Raw genomic sequence first — 21,727 nt, 5'->3', positions numbered from 1 at the left:
TCCCCCGCCCCGCCCCGCTCCGCCCCACGCGCAGGCGCACTGCCCCCCGCGGAGCTCTGGGCGCCTCAGACGCGCGTGTGCGACCCGGCGAGAGTTCCGAACAGGTGGGTGCGCCCCCCACGCCGGGCTTCGGGGTCCCCGTCGGCCGTCTCCGGGCGGGTGGTGGGGGGAACCCGGGCGACGGGAAGGGACGGGCCGCTTCCCCGCGGGGACCGGGTTCCCACGCGCGGAGGCGAAGGGGGCGTAGACTTGGGGTGTTTCCTTCGCTGAGAGGAAGGGGGATGCGGGACCCCATCGCCGCGCGGGGCTCGGGGCCACGTGACCCCGAACTTTTCCTCGGGCGCCGGGGGCCGACCTGGGCCGCGGACGTTTCCCTCGGGAAGCGCGTGCGGGGTGAGTGCGGGGCGGGGAGACGGCGGCGGAGGTGGGGGGCGCCCTGGGGTCCCCTCCGTGCACCCCGCGCCGGTGCCTCGCAGCCGCCGCCACGCCCGGTCGGGACCGGTGCCGCCCCCGCGCCCCGTCGGGCAGGTGTGCGCGTCAGGGCGGCGGCTGGGCTTGGGCCGCGGTGGGTGGGGGTGTCCCTTCTCCCGGGAACTTGCATCAGGTTCCGGGGTGCGGCACCCCAGCTGTCCCGTCAGCACCTCTCGGCGGTTTTTTATTTATTTATTTTTTAAAAATGATTTGAACCCCTTGGCATCGGTCCCTGTGCCCTTCCCCGTCCCAGGAAGCCGGCGGCCATGGTGCCCAATAGTTTGGAGAAGATGGTGCAGCTGCAGAGGAACCCCGCGAACGTCAGGAACATCTGCGTGTTGGCGCACGTGGACCACGGTGAGGAGGGGCCGGGGGGGCCTGTCCCGGGGCTGGGGGCCCCCCATAGGGGTGTCCCCGGGGTTGTCCGCGGGGTGAGAGGCGGGACTTCCGGCCTTTGATGTCAGAGACGCGCTCGGTGAAACTTTGCAAATAAAGGCAGCTGGCCGGTGATTTGCATTCTGGCATGGTGCCTTGTTTTTTTCATGTTTGTTTGTGGGTGGTTTTTTAATTTCAGAGAGGAAGGGGGAGAGAGAGAAACATCAGTGATGAGAGAGCATCCTGGGTCAGCTGCCTCCTGCACGCCCCCCACTGGGGATGGAGCCCGCAGCCCTGGAATCGAACCCTGACCTCCTGGTTCCTGGTTCCTAGGTCGATGCTCAACCCCGGGGCCACGCCGCCCAAAACTGTTGCCTTGTTTTTCTAAACGAGAATTTGAGTTAGCCCGAGCCAGTGTGGCTCTGTGGATAGTGTCGGCCTGCGAACTGAAAGGTCCCTGGTTCGATTCCGGTCAGGGCACATGCCCGGGTTGTGGGCTCGATCCCCAGTAGGGGGCGTGTGGGAGGCAGCTGATCCATGATTCTCTCTCATCATGAATGTTTCTATCTCGCCCTCTTCCTTCCTCTCTGAAATCAATACAAATATATTAAAAAACAAAACACAAATATATCATTAAAAACAAAAACAAAAACAAAAAAAACTTGGAGTTAAAAAACTGCACGATGCTTGAAATCGCCCGGTGCAGCATTGAGAGAGAAAAAAATGATTTATCGTGCCACCTGTTGTCCTTCTGAGCGATGGAGGGTTTGCATTGATAGTCATTATGGTAACCTATGTCTGATGTTTTTGTTTGTTTTCTTTCATCCTCATCCGAGGATGTTGTTTCCATTGATTTATTTTTATTGATTTCATAGAGGAAGGGAGAGAGAGAGAGAAACAGTAATGATGAGAGAATCATGGATCGGCTGCCTCCTACACGCCCCCTACTGGGAATGCAGAATCGAACCCTGACCTTCTGGTTCATAGGCGATGCTCAGCCACTGAGCCGGCTGGGGAGCACGTGACCCAATACTGTTACCTTGTTTTCTAAATGAGAATTTGAGTGTTAAAACTTGGGAGTTAAAAACTGCACGATGCTTGAAATCGCCCGGTGCAGCATCCAGAGAGAAAAAATGACTTATTGTGCGACGTGTTTCCTTCTGAGCTATGAAGGATTTGCATTGAGAGTCGTTGTTAGGGTAACAGATGTCAGATGATTTTATTGTTGTTTTTTGTTTGTTTGTTTTCTTTCATCCTCATCTGAGGATATTTTTTCCATTGATTTATTATTTTTTAGTATATATTTTATTGATTTTTTTACAGAGAGGAAGGGAGAGGGATAGAGAGTTAGAAACATCGATGAGAGAGAGACATCGATCAGCTGCCTCCTGCACACTCCTGACTGGGGATGTGCCCACAACCAAGGTACATGCCCTTGACCGGAATCGAACCTGGGACCTTTCAGTCCACAGTCCAACGCTCTATCCACTGAGACACACCGGCCAGGGCTGATGTCGGGTGATGGATGAGGTCATTACGGTAAACTGGATCCGAGTCCTGGAGGACGGATTTTAGGGACTTTTAGGGACGGCATGAAAGTCCTTTGTCAGCCATAGACCGATTGGCATGGCGGTTTGTATCCTCACCTGAGAGCCTTTGCATGTCACTGTATGTCAGTCAGTCATGCCTCCGTGCAAAAAGCAGCTCTGCAGGTAAGCGACAGGTGGCGTGACAGCTTTCCGGGGTGACGGATGAGACCTACGGGGCTGGAGACACAGATTCTCTCGCTCCGGAGAGAACGCTGAGCGCCAGGACCAGTGTCCTTCCAGACGATACTCGGCTGGAAACTGTCATTAAACTCTTTCGTGTGCCCCTGTGACTGCTTCACAAATGGGAAGTCTCTGCCGAACCAGTTCTCACGGTGAGATGTTAAATCTGCAGAGATGTAGGCGCCCCTCACATTAAAAATAAAATAAAAAAATAGAGCCCTGGCCCTGGCCGGTGTGGCTCAGTGGATAGAGCATCAGCTTGCGGTCTGAAGAGGCCCGGGTTCGATACCAGTCAAGGGCACACGCCCGGGTTGCTGGCTCGATCCACAGTAGAGGGCGTACAGGAGGCAGCTGATCAATGATTCTTTGTCATCATGGATGTTTCTATCTCTCTCTCCGTCTCCCTTCTTCTCTGAAATAAAAAAATATATATTACCAAAAATATATATATAGCCCTGATCTGTGTTTCTCAGTGGTTAGCGCATTGTCCTATGCACTAATGGGTCTTGGGTTTAATTCACGGTTAGGACACATGCCCAGGTTTCAGGTTTGATCCCTGGTCGGGGCTGGGGTGAGGGGTGGGGGAGAGGAGAGGGAGGTGACCAATCGGTGTTCCTCTCTCCCCCTTCTCCCTCTCTCTTCCTCTCTCTGTAGAATCAATGAAAAAAGCATATCCTTGGGTGAGGGTTAAAAAAATTAAAAATAAAGCCCTAGTCAGTTTGGCTCAGTGGGTAGCGAGTCTGCCTGCAGACCAAAGGGTCCCGGGTTCGATTCCGGTCAAGGGCTACGCGCCTCCGTTGCAGGCTCCTCCCCGGCCCGGGCCCTAGTCGGGGCTCATGCAGGAGGTAACTAGTCGATGTGTTTTTCTCACATGGATGTTTCTCTCTCTGTCTTTCCCTCTCTCTTCCACTCTCCCTAAAAATCAATGGGAAAATATCCTGGGGTGAGGATTAAAAAATAATAATAAAAATTTAAAATAATTGATCACAGCCAGTTACAGATTTCTTTGTTCCTTCTCCACTCCCACTGCTTCACTTGACTAGCCTAAAATGAATAAATAAATAAATAAATAAAAGATAAATTAAAAATAAGTAGATTTAAATTAGTACTGTTATTTTAACAGGCAAAACGACCCTGGCGGACTGCCTCATATCCAGCAATGGAATCATCTCCAGCCGCCTGGCGGGCAAGGTATGTCGTTACGGCCGATGAGCACTTGTTGCCTTTCAGCAAGCGTGAGCCGTCTGCAGTGTGATGAATCGTCTGCGGTGCGCTTAGCGATCCCGTAAGCGCCACAAGTCAGGCGATATCCTGGCACCGTTGTGGCGGTTTTCCCAGACCAAGAGACTCTCCCCAGGCGGGTGAGTTGGGTGGTTTGAGGGGAAAAAGCAAAAGAAAGCCTCAACCGGCGGGAAGTAACACGGGTAAAGTGGGAAAAGGCTCTTTTGCGAGGTCTGCTTGATGGGAGTGGAAGATTTGCATCTACACCCCCAGGAGAGAACACGAACCGGGAAAGAGGGTGTGTCAGATGATTGCAGACCTCGATGGCTCAGGGACGCTTTAGGAAAGGAATCATGTTTTAGGAAAGGAACTCAAGAGGTCTTCGTTTTCAGCTGTACAGGCAGTCCTCAGGTTCTCTCGGACTCGAAGTACGTCGTTTCATGGTTACGTGGCCTTCTCCCATCCTAGCTAATCATACCTAATAAAATGGTAATGTGCAAATTACCATCACTCCGCTACTCCCACGATTGGGCCGTTGGGAGGCTGGGGGCGGGACTCGGGGTGGCCAATTGGGCTGACTCACGAGTCCCCGCCCCCCGTTCCTCCTGCCGTCCCCAACTGCTGGAGCTGCGGGAGGACCCATAGGGCCAGTGGAAGGCGCCGGTGGCGGAACTCGGGGTGGCTGATTGCGTGGCTGCCGGCACCAGTTTTCCGCCAGCACCACTTTTCCTCTGGTCACCCGCCGATCGGAGTGCCTTCTGCCAGCGCAATCGGCCACCCAGAGTTCCTCCACCGGCGGCGCTGGAGGAACTCAGGGTGGCCGATGGCGCTGGCGGGAGGCGCTCCGATTGGCGGGTGGCCAGAGGAAACGGAGCTGGAGGAACTCGGGGTGGCCGATCCTGCTGGAGGCCAGAGGAAACGGCGCTCCGATCAGCGGGTGGCCAGAGGAAAACTGGTGCTGGCGGAAAACTGGTGCCAGCAGCAAGGTGAAGGAAGGTCTTTTGCACAAAACTTCGTGCAACGGGCTTCTAGTAATCTAATAAAGAGGGAATGTGCTAATTGACTGTCACGCCCTCAAAGATGTCACCCACAGCCAATAGGGAGGGAATATGCTAATTGACTGTCACGCCCTCATGGATGGTGCCCACAGCCTATAGGGAGGGAATATGCTAATTGACTGCCACGCCCTCAAAGATGGCAGTGCTCACAGCCAATAAGGAGGGAATATGCTAATTGACTGTCACGCCCTCAAATATGGCGCCCACAGCCAATAGGGAGGGAATATGCTAATTGCCATGTCCTCAAAGATGGCGGTGCCCAGTCCCCTCAACCCTGCTGGGGTGGCAGGCGCACAGCACAGCTGGGTATGCCCCCAGGTGGGTCCGGTCACTCTGGGCGCATGCTTCCAGAGTCCCCCTGTTTCCTCAGCCCCCCAGCCACCCAGGGCTGGCCCGAGGCACAGGCAAGCCTCAGATGTCGGCTGCCCAGCCGCCCAGGGCCAGCCCGAGGCTCAGATAACCAGGGCCGGCCGAGGCTTGCGCTGCCGGCAGTGGCAGCAGCAGAGGTGTGATGGGGCGTCGCCTTCCCCTGATCTCCGAGTCACTTCCCTCCCCTTAGGGCTCTCGGACTGTGAGAGGGGGCAGGCCGGGCTGAGGGACACCCCCTCCAGTGCATGAATTTTCATGCACTGGGCCTCTAGTTTATGTATAAAAAAAGAAAAACAAGTTCCATCATTTTGACATATGTTCATAGGTGCTTTATGTTTTTTATTATTTATTTAACACAAGTAAAGGTCAGGAATTGTTATCTCAAATTTTTTTTACTGTTTCACTTCATTACTGCTGTGTCTGTGCTCCATGTGAGTGACGTAGGTGCTTATGTAGGTAGGTTCTGACTTACAGCGAAAATCGCGTTACATTGCGCCATAGGAACAGATCTCTGATGTAACCCGAGGACTTACTGTACTTTGAAAGGACAGGGAATAATAACTTGCAATACAAAATAGAGATGTTCCTCGCCTTAATGAGTTTAGACTATAACCAGCAGGATTTGTCAGGTGACTGGGAATAGAGGGAAGGGGAGATGGAGAAGCAAAATGGAATAAAAAAAGCTACACATAGAAGATTGAAAGAAGAAATGTGCACATCTATATACCCTTACGACTGGTGGACCGGTAGCTATGATAATGCAGTGATCACCAGGGGGCAGACGCTCAATGAAGGAGCTGCCCCCTGGTGGTCAGTGCGTTCCCACCGCCAATCTCCCGTGGCCAGCCAACCTCCTGGGGTCCCTCCCTGAGGCCGGCCTGCCCTGATAAATCAGGCTTCCTGGCCAACCTCCCACGGTTCTTCTCCCCAGCCCGCAGGCCCCGATAGGCCCCAATTGCAGGCCAGGCCGAGGGACCTCACCCATTCATGAATTCGTGCACCAGGCCCCTAGTCTATAATAATAAAAGTGTAATATGCTAATTAGACCTAATGTCCTTCCGGTTGACCTTCCAGGCGAAGTGGGGGCTGCGAGGGAAGCCTGGGTCCTGGGTGCCAGAGGGAAGCCGGTGCCGGCAGCCAGGGGAAGGAAGGCCTACTCTTTTTCTTTTTTTAAAAAATATATTTTAATGGTTTTTTACAGAGAAGAAGGGAGAGGGATAGAGAGTTAGAAACATCGATGAGAGAGAAACATCGATCAGCTGCCTCCTGCACGCCCCCTACTGGGGATGTGTCCGCAACCAAGATACATGCCCTTGACCGGAACCGAACCTGGGACCCTTCAGTCCGCAGGCTGATGCTCTATCCACTGAGCCACACCGGTTAGGGCAGGAAGGCCTACTCTTGCATGAATTTCATGCATCAGGCCTCTAGTATAGAATAACAAGAGAATGAGACTTTTTGGAGGAAGGCCTTCCTTTTTTTAAATGTATTTTTAATTTCAGAGAGGAAGGCAGAGGGAGAGGGCGATGGAAACATCAGTGATGAGAGAGAATCTCGGATTGGCTGCCTCCTACACACGCCCCACTGGGGATCCAGTCTGCAGCCCGGGCGCATGGCCTTGACCAAAATTGAACCTGGGACCCTTCAGTCCGCAGGCTGACAATGCTCTGTCCACTGAGCCACATCGGCCAGGGCTGGAGGAAGGCCTTTCTGAGAAGTGGGAGAGGTGAAGAGGGGCCAGTAGTGGGACCTATGGAGAGGCAGACAGGAAACCAGGAGACGGGAGACTCCTGGGAGAATTTCACGCATGTGCAGAGCACACACGTGCACCAAGGATAACTCACTCAGGTGTGTCTAAGGCCCTGACCAAGAAGAGTGAGGGCTGACGAGGTTGGTGTGTTTGGCCAGAGGTTTTTGGTAGCGTTTAAGCGTTAGGTTTGCCAGAGCTATTGGACATGAAGCTCTTCGGGAAATTAAAGAGTGAATGCGGGATGAATCACTGTGGCAACCCCATGACAGTAAGTTACTCTCAAGGCTTCTGAATGAAAGAAATGAGGAAATAGAAAGGTGTGAAGAAGTACCCTCACCAGTCAGGCTTAGTGGGCAGAGCATCAGCCCAGGGACTGATAAAGGGTCCCGGATTCGATTCAGGTCAAAGGCACGTACCTCGCTTGCAGGCTCGGTCCCCAGGCCTGGTTGGGGTGCATGTGAGAGGCAACCAATCAATGTGTCTCTCTCACACTGATGTTTCTATATATTTCTTTTTTTTTTTTTTAACATATTTTTGATTTCAGAGAGAAAGGGAGAGAGAGAGAGAAGCGTCAATGATGAGAGAGAATCATTGATCGGCTGGCTTCCTGCATGCCCCACACTGGATTGAGCCTGCAACCCGGGCACGTGCCCTTGACCAGAATCGAACCTGGGACTCTTCAGTCCACAGGCGGACGCTCTATCCACTGAGCCAAACCAGCTAGGGCTCTCTATATATTTCTCCCCTCTCTTCCACTCTCTCTAACAATCAATGGGAAAAACATTCTCCAGTGAGGATTTAACAAACAAACAAACAAACAAAAAAGGATGAAGGTTTCAAAAGTTTGACAGTGGAGAGAAGTAGGCAGGGCAGGGAATAGACCGTCCTGCAGTGGGCGGGGGGCGGTCAGTGAGGTGCTCAGGGCTGAGCTGGACAGGGGAGTCCTCCGGTCCGTTGAAGCCACCGTCAGTACGAAGCTCTGTAACGCCCAGGGAACGAGATGCAGGCCCGTGTGTGGGGCGTTTACGCTTTATAAAAGCCATCAGCGAAATGGCCCTGTTAGAACCGTCTTCTACCTTCTCATTCTCCTTTTGTTGTTTTTTTGTTTGTTTGTTTGTTTTTTAAACTTATTTTATTGATTTTTTACAGAGCAGAAGAGAGAAAGATAGTTAGAAACATCGATGAGAGAGAAACATGGATCAGCTGCCTCCTGCACACCCCCTACTGGGGATATGCCCGCAACCAAGGTACATGCCCCTGACTGGAATCGAACCCGGGACCCCTCAGTCCGCAGGCCGATGCTCTATCCACTGAGCCAAACCCGTTGGGGCATTGTTGTTGTTTTTGGTTAATCCTCACCCGAGGATATTTTTCCCATTGATTTTTAGAGAGAGTGGAGGGTGGGGAGGAGGTACAACCCCTCGATGGCAATTGAACTGGGACCCTTCAGTCCACAGGCCAATGCTCTATCCACTGAGCAATATCGGCTAGGGCTACCCTATCATTCTTCTAAAAAAAAAAACAACAAAAAAACCCCACGTATTTAAAACCTAATTTGGGGGAAGGAGTGAAGGCGTCTCTGGCTTCCAGAGACCTCCTGTTGGGATGTCTGTTCAGATTTTGTCAAAAAGCCTGTCAATGGGAAACGAGTGGCTGTGTTCTTGGTGAATGGAAAAACATTCCCCCGATGCTGCCTTCCGTGAATTGCTCAAGACCACCCCTCATTCACAGCTGAAATCTGAATGAGCAACCCTCCGGGGAGACTGTGTGCTGTCTGACTACATTTGCAAAGTAGTTCATGTCTTCCAGTTTGTCTACACTGAGTGGCCAGGTTATTATGATCTCTGAACGCATAATAATCTGGCCACTCAGTGTATGTGTGTGTGTGTGTGTGTGTGTGTGTGTGTGTGTGTGTATGTGTATGTGTATATGTATATATTAAAGGCCCGGTGCATGAATTCGTGCACGGGTGGGGTCCAGCCAGCCTGGCCAGGGGGAGGGGACATGAGCGGTTGGCCGGCCTGCCTGCTGGTCAAACTCCTGGTTGAGGGGACAATTTGCATATTAGTCTTTTATTATATAGGATATACACGGAGTGGCCAGATGATTATGCGTTCAGAGATCATCATAATCTGGCCACACAGTGTATGTTCTCTTCCCCATGACAAACTGACATTCTCCATGTCTTCCCACCTTAAAAAAACCCAAAGGGCCTTTAGTTTAAAAGGTAAACATGTAAGCCCGGCCGGTGTGGCTCAGGGTTTGAGCGTCGACCTAGGAACCAGGAGGTCACGGTTCCATTCCCACTCGGGGCATATGCCCGGGTTGTGGGCGCTATCCCCAGTGTGGGGTGTGTAGGAGGTGGCCGATCCATGATTCTCTCTCATCATTGATGTTTCAATCTCTCCTCTCCCTTCCTCTCTGAAATCAATAAAAATGTATTTTTTTTAAAAAAGTAAACAGCCCTACCGGTTTGGCTCAGTGGATAGAGCGTCGGCCTGCGGACTGAAGGGTCCTAGGTTGGATTCCGGTCAAGGGCATGTACCTTGGTTGCTGATTGATGTTTCTCTCTCATCGATGTTTCTAACTCTCTATCCCTCTCCCTTTCTCTCTGTAAAAATAAAATAAGAAAAAATTAAGCACTTAACACCAAAGTCCCAATCATTCCTCTTGAATGTGACATTTCAATTCCTTGGCAAGTAAGGGTGCCTTTGTTTCATTCCCACAGTTACGGTACATGGACAGCCGAGAAGATGAGCAGATCCGGGGCATCACCATGAAATCCAGCGCCATCTCCCTGCATTACGCACAGGGTAAGTCCATCTCTCTCTTTTTTTCACTTTAATATATTTTTATTGATTTCAGAGAGGAAAGGAGAGGTAGAGAGAGAGAAACATCAAAGATGAGAGAGAATCATTGAACCCACTGATCATAATTGCCAAGTTAACTGTGTTACAATTATTTATTCCCCTACTGATCACATATTTTCTACATCAGCCACTGTATAAAAATGACTCAGAATCTATGTTCCCCGTTATTCCTGGCTCAAAAATGGATTATTAAACTCCACTTTACCACATAACAACTTTTTGGGCAATCAAGCTGCTGGGGCTGAGCAGCAGACCCTGAGCGATGGATGAATGGATTACTCGGACCCAACTTTACTGTGAAAGAGAGGGCTAAGGGGCCGCCTGGCTAAAGGGACCAGACAGCCTCGATGGCCTGCCTTGTTGGGCTTTTATCATAGCAGCAGTTTGAGATTGAGTAGGAAACATGAAACACCTACGTCAAAATGTAGGAACTTTTTTTTTTTTTTTTATAAATAAACTAGAGGTCCATTGCAGGAAAATTCCTGCAAGAATAGGGCTTCCTGCGGCCGTCTCCACCGCCCCACCTGCTTCCCTCCCTTCTCCACTGTCCCGCTTGCTTCTCCGCAGCTTCGCTCCCTTCTGTAGCGTTTGGCTTCCTTGTATGCTGTCTTCAGTCTTCGCTCTGTGCCTGGATATGCAAATTAACCGCCTTCTTGGTTGGGTTAATTTGCATACTCGCTCCTGATTGGGTGGTAGGTGTGGCTTGTAGGCGTAGCAGAGGTAGGGTCAATTTGTATGTTTCTCTTCTATTAGATAGGATGGGAGGTGGCGACGTAACCACGAGACGACGAACATGGAGTCTGACGTAACCCGAGGACTGCCTGTAGTGTCACTGTCGGCAGAAGCCAGGGTGTTTGGGTCTGGCAGCAGCTTGGCTAACTGGTTCTCCAACCTCAGGGCCGACTCGAGAGCTTGTAAGCCGGCTCCCCAGTCACCTATCTCGGGCCTCTGGATCGCCGGAAGGCAGATCTGACTCTCACGTCCTCTTAGAGCTCTCGTTAATTGCTTTCCACGCTCCCCCTTCACCTCAGCCTGGTCTTCCCAGAACGTGGCACAACGGGTTCTTCCGGGCCTTCCGCGTAATCACAGGCCACAGACAAAGAAGCATCAGTGACGGGCAGCTCATAAGATACCACGTGATGGTGGCAACCCTACGCTCTTCAGCACGGGGTGCTGGGCTGCTGTCTCAGCATCAGAGAGTGCCAGGCAGAATCGGTGCTGGCGAGGGAAGGAAGCTGTGGGGGATGGGTAAATGTGACAGGCCCAGGACAGCAGTTTATTCTCACGGCCCCCGCGCCCTTTGGCGTGATACTGGTGTTCGCCGTGAGGACTGGAGGGGACACTCCATGTGAGAGCCCTTAGCGCACGGCTTGGCACAGCGTAGTCACTCCTTAAGTTTTTGTAGGATTGACTCTTTGGGGTCCTTCGCCCAGTGTTCCGCCCCCCGCTGCCAGCGGAGTCTGGGCTCCTGAGATGACACGCATGCCATCTTGAGTAGCGTGGCCGAGCGTATGTCTTTGGGGTTAGATGGGTTCGAGCTCCCATGCTGCCATTCTGCAGTGTTTGATCTTAGGCGGTGAACCTCAGAGTCGGGTTCTAGCTGTGTGTCCTGCAGAAAAACATTCAACTTCCTGTTTTTAAATTTTTAGAAATATATTTTATTGTTTTTTTACAGAGAGGAAGGAAGAGGGATAGAGAGTTAGAAACATCGATTAGCTGCCTCCTGCACACCCCCCACTGGGGATGTGCACACAACCAAGGTACATGCCCTTGACCGGAATCGAACCCGGGACCCTTGAGTCCGCAGGCTGATGCTCTACCCACTGAGCCAAATGGGTTAGGGCAAACATTTAACTTTCTGTGTCCTTGTGTTCCGCTCCGTAAAACTGGGCTAATGGTAGCAGCCACCACAGAGGGTGGTTGTAGGTCGACATGAACTAGTGTCTGTAAAACGCTTAGAACTGTGGTCGGCAAACTGCGGCTCTTTGGCCCCTTGAGTGTGGCTCTTCCACAAAATACCACAGCCTGGGCGAGTCTATTTTGAAGAAGTGGCGTTAGAAGAAGTTTAAGTTTAAAAAATTTGGCTCTCAAAAGAAATTTCAGTCGTACTGTTGATATTTGGCTCTGTTGACTAATGAGTTTGCCGACCACTTGCTTAGAACAGTGCCAGGCACAAACAGGCCGCCCACGGATGCCAGGTCTGGCCTTGGTTCTTGTTACCTTATCATTATTAGGGCACGAGTCACGTCATTGTGCTGCTAAAGTCCCCCTGGGGAAAGCCCTCTATGCACCCCATAACTTACCATATGAGCCCTGGGGTGTGGAGCCCACAGAGGTTGAAAGGCAGAGTTAAGAGAAGGAGCGAAAGTCCAGTATCTATGGGGGTGTTTGAGCATTCACATAATTATTTTACCTTTGAAAGAGCATTATGTCAAACTAGAGGCCCGGTGCACTTGGGGGAGGGGTCCCTCAGCCTGGCTTGCACCATCTCACAGCCCAGGAGCCCCTGGGGGATATCCGACCGATGGCTTAGGTGGGAGCGGGCCTAAGCCGTCAGTCGGACATCCTTAGCGCTGCCGCAGAGGCAGGAGAGGCCCCCACCACCTCTGCTGCACTCGCCAACCGTGAGCCCGGCTTCTAGCTGAGCAGCGCTCCCTGTGTGGGAGTGCACTGACCACCAGGGGGCAGCTCCTGCATTGAGCGTCTGCCCCCTGGTGGTCAGTGCGCATCATGCGACCAGTCATTCTGCCGTTCGGTCGATGTGCATATTAGCCTTTTATTACATAGGATTAGCAGTAAATGGGGAATAAGGTTAGAATTCTGAGGAGTTACCATTTTTGTTCATGGTTTACTTACGTTTTAATGTTCTGTCTCTGTAACCTGGGGGCGGGGCCAGGTGCTCCGCATTTCCCGGGTCTGACGTCGTGTTAGTGGGATGTGGCACTGCCAGCTGACGTGGCACGTGTGGTCGTCCTGCTGTGAGCGTGATACTGGTGTTTGCCGTGAGGACTGGAGGGGGCACTCCATGTGAGAGCCCTTAGCACACGGCTTGGCACAGCGTGGTCACTCCTTAAGTTTTTGTAGGATTGACTCTAACTCTTGACTGAGCAGATTGGCGCCTGCTCTCTGGGATTTTGTAGGGAAGTCGTTGGCCAACTGCTCTGTGTCTTCAGAAGTAGGCATTTCCCGTTTTGGCCCCTTTGAACAACCCTCCCTCTCAGGCATCGGTCCTTTCATAGTCTCAACTTCCTCATCTGTGAAATGGGTATAGTCATATGTATCTAAGAGGGTTATCGTGAGGGTTCAGTAATGTGTGATCAGCACATTAAATTTGTTTACTTAGCACAGTGCCCGGCTCACAGGATGGCAAGTAAGTGGAAAGTCTGAATATTTTATTTTATTTATTTATTTTTTTTTAGAGGAGGGAGGGAGAGAGAGAGAAGGAAACATTGATGTGAGAGAGACAGATTGATTGGTTGCCTCCTGAAAGTTGGGTACGTGAAGAATTTGCAACCTAGGTTTGTGCCCTTGACTGGGAATTAAACCCACAACCGACCCGAGCCGGTTTGGCTCAGTGGATAGAGCGTTGGCCTGTGGACCGAAGGGTCCCACGTTCGATTCCCAGTCAGGGCACATGCCCGGGTTGTGGGCTCCATCCCCAGTAGGGGGTGTATAGGAGGCAGCCGATTAATGATTCTCTCTCATTGATGTTTCTCTCTCCCTTTCCCTTCCTCTCTGAAATCAATCCTATATAATAAAAGCATAATATGCTAAGTGTCCGACCCTTCATACGACTGTTCGTTCGACTGTTCCACCACTCGCTATGACACACTGACCACCAGGTGGCAGACACTTCAACTGGTAGGTTAGCTTGCTGCTGGGGTCCGGCCGATCAGGACTGGGCAAGACGGGCCGGACACGCCCTGGAGCCGTCCCGCGGTACCTCCCCGGCCGGCCAACCTCCCGCGGTACCACCCCGGCAGCCAGCCCCCATCACCCCGGTCAGGATTGGGCAAGATGGCCCCGATCGGCCCCAATCGCCAGCCAGGCCGAGGGACCCCACCAGTGCACGAATTTGTGCACCGGCCCTCTAGTAAAAATGTATTTAAAAAAAAAAAATGAACTCTCAACCCTTCGGTCCCACGGCTGACACTCTAACCACTGAACAACCCAGCCAGGGCAAGTTCGAATATTTTACTTAGACACTATCTGGAGTCAGCAGTTTCAGCGGCGGGAATTCTTGATTGGACTGACAGCTGCGGGTGGAGCCTTTGTTTTCTGTAGCCTGACAGCATCTCCAGAGCCTCTTCCTCTGGAACGCCCGAGGAGTGCGTTGTATACCTGCACGGCTGACAGCCTCCGTCCTCGCATTCTGTTCCAGGTGACGAGGAGTACCTGATCAACCTCATAGACTCTCCAGGACACGTGGACTTCTCCTCCGAGGTGTCCACGGCGGTGCGCATTTGCGACGGGTGCATCATCGTGGTCGATGCCGTGGAGGGAGTCTGCCCACAGGTAGAGGGCTGTGGTGTGGAAATATGTAACCGGTGAGGGAAGGTGGGGAGAGGAGCTGACTGTTGATGGCCGTGTGCACGTAGACATTTCACTGACAGCCCTGGCTGGTTTGGCTCCATGGATAGAGCGTCGGCCTGCGGACTGAAGGGTCCTGGGTTCAATTCCGGCCAAGCACACATGCCTGGGTTGCGGGCTCGATCCCCAGTAGGGGGCGTGCAGGAGGCAGCCAATCAGTGATTCTCATCGTTGATGTTTCTGTCTCTCCCTCTCCCTTCCTCTCTGAAATTAATAATAAAAATACACTGAGTGGCCAGATTATTATGATCTCTGAATGCATAATAATCTGGCCACTCAGTGTATATTCTATAGAATAAAAGGCTAATATGCAAATTGTCCCCTCGACCAGGAGTTTGACCAGCAGGCAGGCAGGCCCCCACCCATGCACGAATTCATGCACCGGGCCTCAAATATATATATATATATATATATATATATATATATATATATATATATACACACACACACACACACACACACACATATATATGTATGTATATATATGTATATATATGTATATATATATGTTTATACACACACACACACACACACACACATACACACACACAAACACACACTGAGTGGCCAGATTATTTTTTTTAGTATATATTTATTTATTGATTTCAGAGAGTAAGGGAGAAGGAGAGAGAGATAGAAACATCAGTGATGAGAGAGAATCATTGATTGGCTGCCTCCTGCACGCCCCCCACTGGGGATCGAGCCTGCAACCCAGGCATGTGCCCTTGGCCAGGATCAAACCTGGGACCCTTCAGTCCGCAGGCTGACATTCTATCCACTGAGCCAAGCCGGCTAGGGCTGGCCAGATTATTATGTGTTCAGAGATCATGATAATCTGGCCACTCAGTGTATATTTTTTAAAAAAAGAAATTTCACTGACAATCACTGGTTTTACATTTTACATTTGATAACATTGCAGTCTGTGATGAAGTTACCTCACCTAAGTTTTGAGGATGACTTTAGATTCTTTTTTTTTAAATATATATTTTTATTGATTTCAGAAAGTAAGGTAGAGGGAGCGAGAGAGAGAAACGTCAGTGATGAGAGAGAATCATGGATCGGCTGCCTCCTGCACGCCCCACACTGGCATCCAGCCCACACCCCGGGCATGTGCCCTGACTGGGAATCGAACCCTGACCTCCAGGTTCATAGGTTGATGCTCAACCACCCAGCCACACCGGGCGGGTGGGCTCTTCACTGTTTTTGACCCAGTTTCATTTATCCTCCTTAAGTAAATGGCCAGTTCCATGAAATTAAGGATGATTTCTAGTCTGTACTTCTTTGCTGATGTGTTCTACACTGTGAATTTCTAGTGACCAGCTGTGTCTGACTGGCATAGTCTGAGTTATAAAGGAGTATGGAAATGAGCTGGTTATTACTATTATTTTTCTTTAAAGAGATTTTTTTTCAAATTTTATTTATTTTTTTACAGAGAGAAAGGGAGAGGGAGAGTTAGAAACATCGATGAGAGAGAAACATCCATCAGCTGCCTCCTGCACACCCACTACTGGGGATGTGCCCGCAACCAAGGTACATGCCCTTGACCGGAATCAAACCTGGGACCCTTCAGTCCGCAGGCCGATACTCTATCCACTGAGCCAAACAAGTCAGGGCTGGTTATTATTTCTTTAAAAAACATATTTGTATTGATTTCAGGGAGAAGGGAGAAGGAGAGAGAGAGAGAGAAACACCAATGATGACAGAGAAACACTGATCGGCTGCCTCTTGCACGCCCCCTACTGGGGATCCAGCCCACAACCCGGGCATGTGCCCTTGACTGGAATCGAACCTGGGACCCTTCAGTCCATACGCCGTTGCTCTACCCACTAAGCCAAACCAGCCAGGGCGGAATGAGCTGATTGTTAATCAAGGTTCCTTTAATGTGCTTTAATTATTTCCCATCACGAGTTTTCCGTTCTCCTTTCTGTTTCCATCAGACGCAGGCCGTTCTGCGCCAAGCCTGGCTCGAAAACATCCGGCCCGTGCTGGTGATCAATAAGATCGATCGCCTGATCGTGGAGCTGAAGTTTACCCCGCAGGAGGCCTATTCCCACCTCAAGAACATCTTAGAACAGGTATTGCATTCTTTATACTGCGGCAATTTAAAAATCAGGGCTCGAAGAAGAGCTGTAAGGAAGTTGCTGTGTGGAGTCTGAGGCGCGGCTCTGGGAAATTCACTTCCTCAGAATTTCCTTACTTTCCCCCTTACGAGTCACATGTGCTGGAATCATCATACTACAGCAGAGGCAGCAGCACACGCCTCCTCTCGGGTCCCCGCCCGCTGGAAGCGTCCTTGCGCATGAGGCTTGGACAATAGGTTTTAATGCTGTCTTGTTTGAAATCTTGTAGTTCTGGTTCCATCGGGAGGCAGTGTTAAGAGGCTGTTTGGTTTTGTGATGAGCTGTGTTGAGAAGAAATGGTACTCAAGCATTCATTCATTTTATTCATCAGACTTTACCTAGTTATACGAGAGGCTTGCTGCACGAAATTTGTGCAGGAGTAGGCCTTTCTTCCCCCAGCTGCCGGCACCGGCTTCCCTCTGGCACCTGGGACCCGGGCTTCCCTCGCAGCCCTGGCTTCATCCGGAAGGACGTCCGGTCTAATTAGCACATTATGCTTTTATTATTATAGGCTAGAGGCCTGGTGCACAGATTCGTACACTGGTGGGGTCTCTCGGCCTGGCCTGCACCCTCTCGCAATCTGGGGCCCCTTGGGGAATGTCGGACTGCCCCGGTTTCGACCTGATCCCTGTAGGCCAGGCTGAAGGACCCACTGGTGCACGATTCTGTGCGTTGAGCATCTGCCCTTGGTGGTCAGTGTGCGTCATAGCTACCAGTCGAACGGTCGCTTAGGCTTTTACGTATATAGATGTTGAATAAATGAATTCTTGGATGCTAGAGATGGTGAATGCAATGACAGACTGGTCAGAGTCCCTATTTTCCAAGGTCTCCCGGTGTGGAGGGCAGACGGACAGGTACAAGGGCTATTGGGAGATCGATGAGATGAGCCCTGGTGTGATCTGAGAGCACAGGCGAGGCCGCCTTCCCCAGATCGGGTCCCGAGGGAAGAGAGGTTCGGAAAAGTTTCACCACAGAAGCCTCGAGATGGAAGAAAGAGTGTGTGCCAGGGAGGGAGTGGTGGCAGGGGCGTCGAGAGAGAAGGAATGAGACGGACAGTCTAAAGGCAAGAAAGAGCCTAGTGCAGAGCTTTATTCAAACAGCTGCGGATGATTACAGTGAAGAGTTCGAGGACGTCACGCAGCGATGAGGGGGGAGTAGAGAGGATCACAGGGCTCAGAACCGTGGATGCAAGGCAGGCAGGTTGGACCTTTCTTCTTTTTTAAATATATATTTTATTGATTTTTTACAGAGAGGAAGGGAGAGGGATAGAGAGTTAGAAACATCGATGAGAGAGAAAAATCGATCAGCTGCCTCCTGCACACCCTCTACTGGGGATGTGCCCACAACCAAGGTACATGCCCTTGACTGGAATCGAACCCGGGACCCTTCAGTCCGCAGGCCGACGCTCTATCCCCTGAGCCACACTGGTCAGGGCTGGATCTTTCTTCACTGTTGTGAGACCCGCTGGAGAGCACTTGCTGAAGGGAGGGAGTGTCGAACGCAGAGCAGTGACCAGGAATAGGCCAGTGGATCCAGTTCCCTGTAGAGACGGACAGGCGGGTGAGCCGCGTCCTGTACGGCCAGGGGTGAGCCTGAGGAGGGCGGTGAAGGATGAAAGGAGACAGACAAGAGAATACAGCTGGGGCCAGGTGGACCACTGTGCCTGGATGAGGACACAGTGACCCAGCCTGACAGCCGAAGCTTTATTTTATAGTCAGATCCCACCAGGCAAAGCAAGGGGACGGGTCAGCATGCTTACAACGTTCTTGTGAGTTTCCAATCTATTTTGTGATTCAAGCCCTGTTTCGGCAGCACTTGATGCCCCTCCCACAGCCCATCAGCTACCTAGGAACAAGGAAGGACTAGGAGGTCCAGCTTAATTGTGCTGGGAGGGCTCTGCCCTCCACGCTGGGACTTGTATGTGGCCCTGCCACAGGTCAGTCCGAGGCTTGACCTGACCCTGTAGCTGCTCCCAACAGGCAGGCACAGGTGAAATACTCCTGCCTGCAGGGGAAGGAGAAGGGCCAGCAAATACACACAGACTTCAGGACTTCTTTTTCAGACGTTTGTGTGGGTTTTTTGAAATATATTTTTATTAATTTAAGAGAGGAAGGAAGTAGTAGAGAGAGAAGGAGAGAGAGAAAAGACAGTGATAAGAGATAATCATTGTTTGGCTGCCTCCTGCACGCCCCCCACTGGGGATGGAGCCCGCAACCCGGGCATGTGCCCTGACCGGGAATCGAACCGTGACCTCTTGGTTCATTGGTCAACCACTGAGCTACGTCGGCCAGGCATGGATTTCTGAATAATAGCGCCCATCGTCTCTCTGAGGTCGGAAATAAGATGACTTGGGAGTGAAAATCGTTGGGAGTCAGAGGTCGGAGCGGGGGCCTACGGAGAGCATTTATGGTTACGTAGCTGATGTGCGACATGGCCGGGGCTGAGGCTGACGAAGGCTGTAGTGTAGGATTGTGGGAGCCCTGAGTTCCGGGTGACGCCAGGCCTCAGTTCTGAAAAACAGGTAAAAGATACGACACATTCGTGTTTGCATTAAAATAGTCATCACAAGAACGACGTTCAGAAGCCCTAATTGGTGTGGCTCAGTGGATAGAGCGTCGGCCTGCGGACTGAAGGGTCCCTGGTTCGATTCCGGTCAAGGGCATGTACCTTGGTTGCGGGCACATCCACAGTGGGGAGTGTGCAGGAGGCAGCTGATCGATGTTTCTCTCTCATCGATGTTTCTAACCCTCTATCCCAGTGGTCAACAAACTCATTAGTCAACAGAGTGGCAAACCGTGGCTCTATCCCTCTCCCTTCCTCTCTGTAAAAAAAAAATCAGTAAAATATTTAAAAAAAAATGACGTTGAGTAGCCTTACAGTCTAGCTCTGCTGGGTTAGAAAGAACCGGTTGATAACACGGAATGATTTATCGTTGTCAATGCCAACTTCGCCTGAGCCCAGACGGTGACTGACGGATGGTTCTCGGTGTAGCCACTGCTTAGTCATGGGGTCTCCCACCCTGGGCGCCAAGCACCCGATTGACACACTGCCGTTTCACCATCTCTCCTAGATTAATGCGCTCACGGGAACTCTTTTTACTTCCAAAGTCCTAGAAGAGAGAGCGGAGAGAGAGAGCGAGTCCCACGGGACCCCGGGGTCCGACCCGGCAGAGCAGGTGTACGACTGGAGCGCGGGCCTGGAGGACACGGACGACTCCCACCTGTACTTCTCCCCAGACCAGGGCAACGTGGTCTTCACCAGCGCCATCGACGGCTGGGGCTTCGGGTGAGCGATCCCCTCAGATTCAACCTCGCTGGGGCTCAGACACCGCTGATACACACCGAGTGGCCAGATGATGAGCTCTGAACGCATAATAATCCGGCCACTCAGTGTATGTCCTATAGAATAAAAGGCTAATATGCAAATTGTCCCCTCAACCAGGAGTTCGACCAGCAGGCAGGCCGGCCAACTACCCATGTCCCCTCCCCCTGGCCAGGCTGGCCAGATCCCACCCATGCACGAATTCATGCACCGGGCCTCTAATACATAACACACACACACACACACACACACACGTATGTATGTATATATGTATATGTGTGTGTATATATATATGTATATGTATATATACATACACACACACACACACACACACACACACACACACACACTAGAGGCCCGGTGCACAACATTTGTGCCCTGGGGTGGGGGGTCCCTCAGCCCAGCCTGCGCCCTCTCGCTATTGGACATCCCCTGAGGGGTCCTTAGCGCTGCCACAGAGGTGGGAGAGGTTACCGCCACCGCTGCTCTACTCACCAGCCATGAGCCTGCCTTCTGGCTAAGCGGCGTTCCCCCGTGGGAGCGCACTGACCACCAGGGATCAGCTCCTCCGTTGGGTGGTGGTCAGTGCGCATCATAGCGGCCAGTCGTTCCAACGTTCTGATGATTTGCACATTAGTCTTTTATGATATAGGATATACACTGAGTGGCCAGATTATTATGTGTTCAGAGATCATCATAATCTGGCCACTCAGTGTATGTATTTTGTTTTATTTTTTATTTTCATTAATGGCAGAGAGGAAGGGAGAAGGAGAGAGAGAGAGACAGCCATGAGGAGAGAGAATTGTGGATCGGCCACCTCCTGCACGCCCCCTGCTGGGGATCGAGCCCACAACCCGGGCATGTGCCCTGACCGGGAATTGAACCGGGACCTCCTGGTTCCTAGGTCGATGCTCAACCACTGAGCCACACCAGGCTACACAGCTGATACTTTAAATGGAACTTTGTTTTGAGAGAATTGTAGATGCACCACAGTTGTAAGAAGGAATACCGGTTCTCTTTTTACTGCACCCTGAAGTAGCAGCAACTCAGGGCAACCAATTGATGTTTCTGTCTCTTCTCTCCCTCCTTCCCTCCCTCCTTCCTCCCCTCCTTTTGTCTCTCTCTCAATAAAATCCATAAGAACGTATCCTCGGATGAGGATTAAACACAAAACAGGGAGCCATAGCATGGATTCTGCTTCATGTGGAGGTGGAGAGACGGAGACAGGAACACGGGCTCTGGAGCCAGATGGCTCAGCTTGCATCCCAGCGTCACGTGTGACCTGTGTCGTGTGTCTGCTCCTTGGTCCCTTCTGTAAAGGGGGGAGACAGTGCCCGCCTCGTGGGAGAGGGGAAAGATGGCAGTGAGGGATGCATTCGAAGCACTTTGAGTAGAACGGTACCCGGCAGGGAAAACCCAAGTGTTAACGGTGGTCACTCTTTTCCGTGTTACCAATTACACAAACTTGCTTTTTTTTTTTTTTTTTTTTTTTCAGAATTGAGCACTTTGCCCAAATCTACAGTCAGAAAATTGGCATAAAGAAGGAAGTTCTTTTGAAAACGTTGTGGGGAGATTATTACATAAATATGAAAGCCAAGAAGATCATGAAGGTGGATCAGGTAATGGGGCAGATGTCACTTTTGTTGCTGTTTTTTGTTGTTGTTGTTGCTATAGTTTTTAATTCTCACCTGAGGACATTGCTAGAGAGAGTGGAAGAGAGAGGGAGAGACAGAGAAATATCAGTGTGAGATAAACACATCGATGGGTTGCCTCCTGCATGAGCCCTGATCAGGGGCCGGGGCCAGGGAGGAGC

At 51.3% G+C, this 21,727-nt stretch overlaps 1 protein-coding gene across 1 annotated transcript in view; it reads left to right on the top strand.

Annotated features, from left to right (window-relative positions):
- Positions 1–16: 16 nt before the first annotated feature.
- The window catches only part of EFL1 (elongation factor like GTPase 1), an 88,272-nt gene continuing 66,561 nt past the window's right edge, over positions 17–21,727 (top strand). Inside the window, exons 1-8 of the mRNA XM_079764055.1 lie at positions 17–104; positions 725–828; positions 3,739–3,806; positions 9,742–9,826; positions 14,265–14,398; positions 16,411–16,548; positions 19,664–19,878; positions 21,410–21,533. Of these exons, the coding sequence (XP_079620181.1) occupies positions 738–828; positions 3,739–3,806; positions 9,742–9,826; positions 14,265–14,398; positions 16,411–16,548; positions 19,664–19,878; positions 21,410–21,533 (855 nt within the window). The 5' untranslated portion in view covers positions 17–104; positions 725–737. The remainder of the gene's footprint in view (positions 105–724; positions 829–3,738; positions 3,807–9,741; positions 9,827–14,264; positions 14,399–16,410; positions 16,549–19,663; positions 19,879–21,409; positions 21,534–21,727) is intronic.

This window comes from Cnephaeus nilssonii (genome assembly GCF_951640355.1).
Source record: "Cnephaeus nilssonii genome assembly, chromosome: 24".
NCBI classification, from domain to species: Eukaryota; Metazoa; Chordata; class Mammalia; order Chiroptera; family Vespertilionidae; genus Cnephaeus; species Cnephaeus nilssonii.
This window is presented reverse-complemented; position numbering and strand designations above follow the sequence as displayed.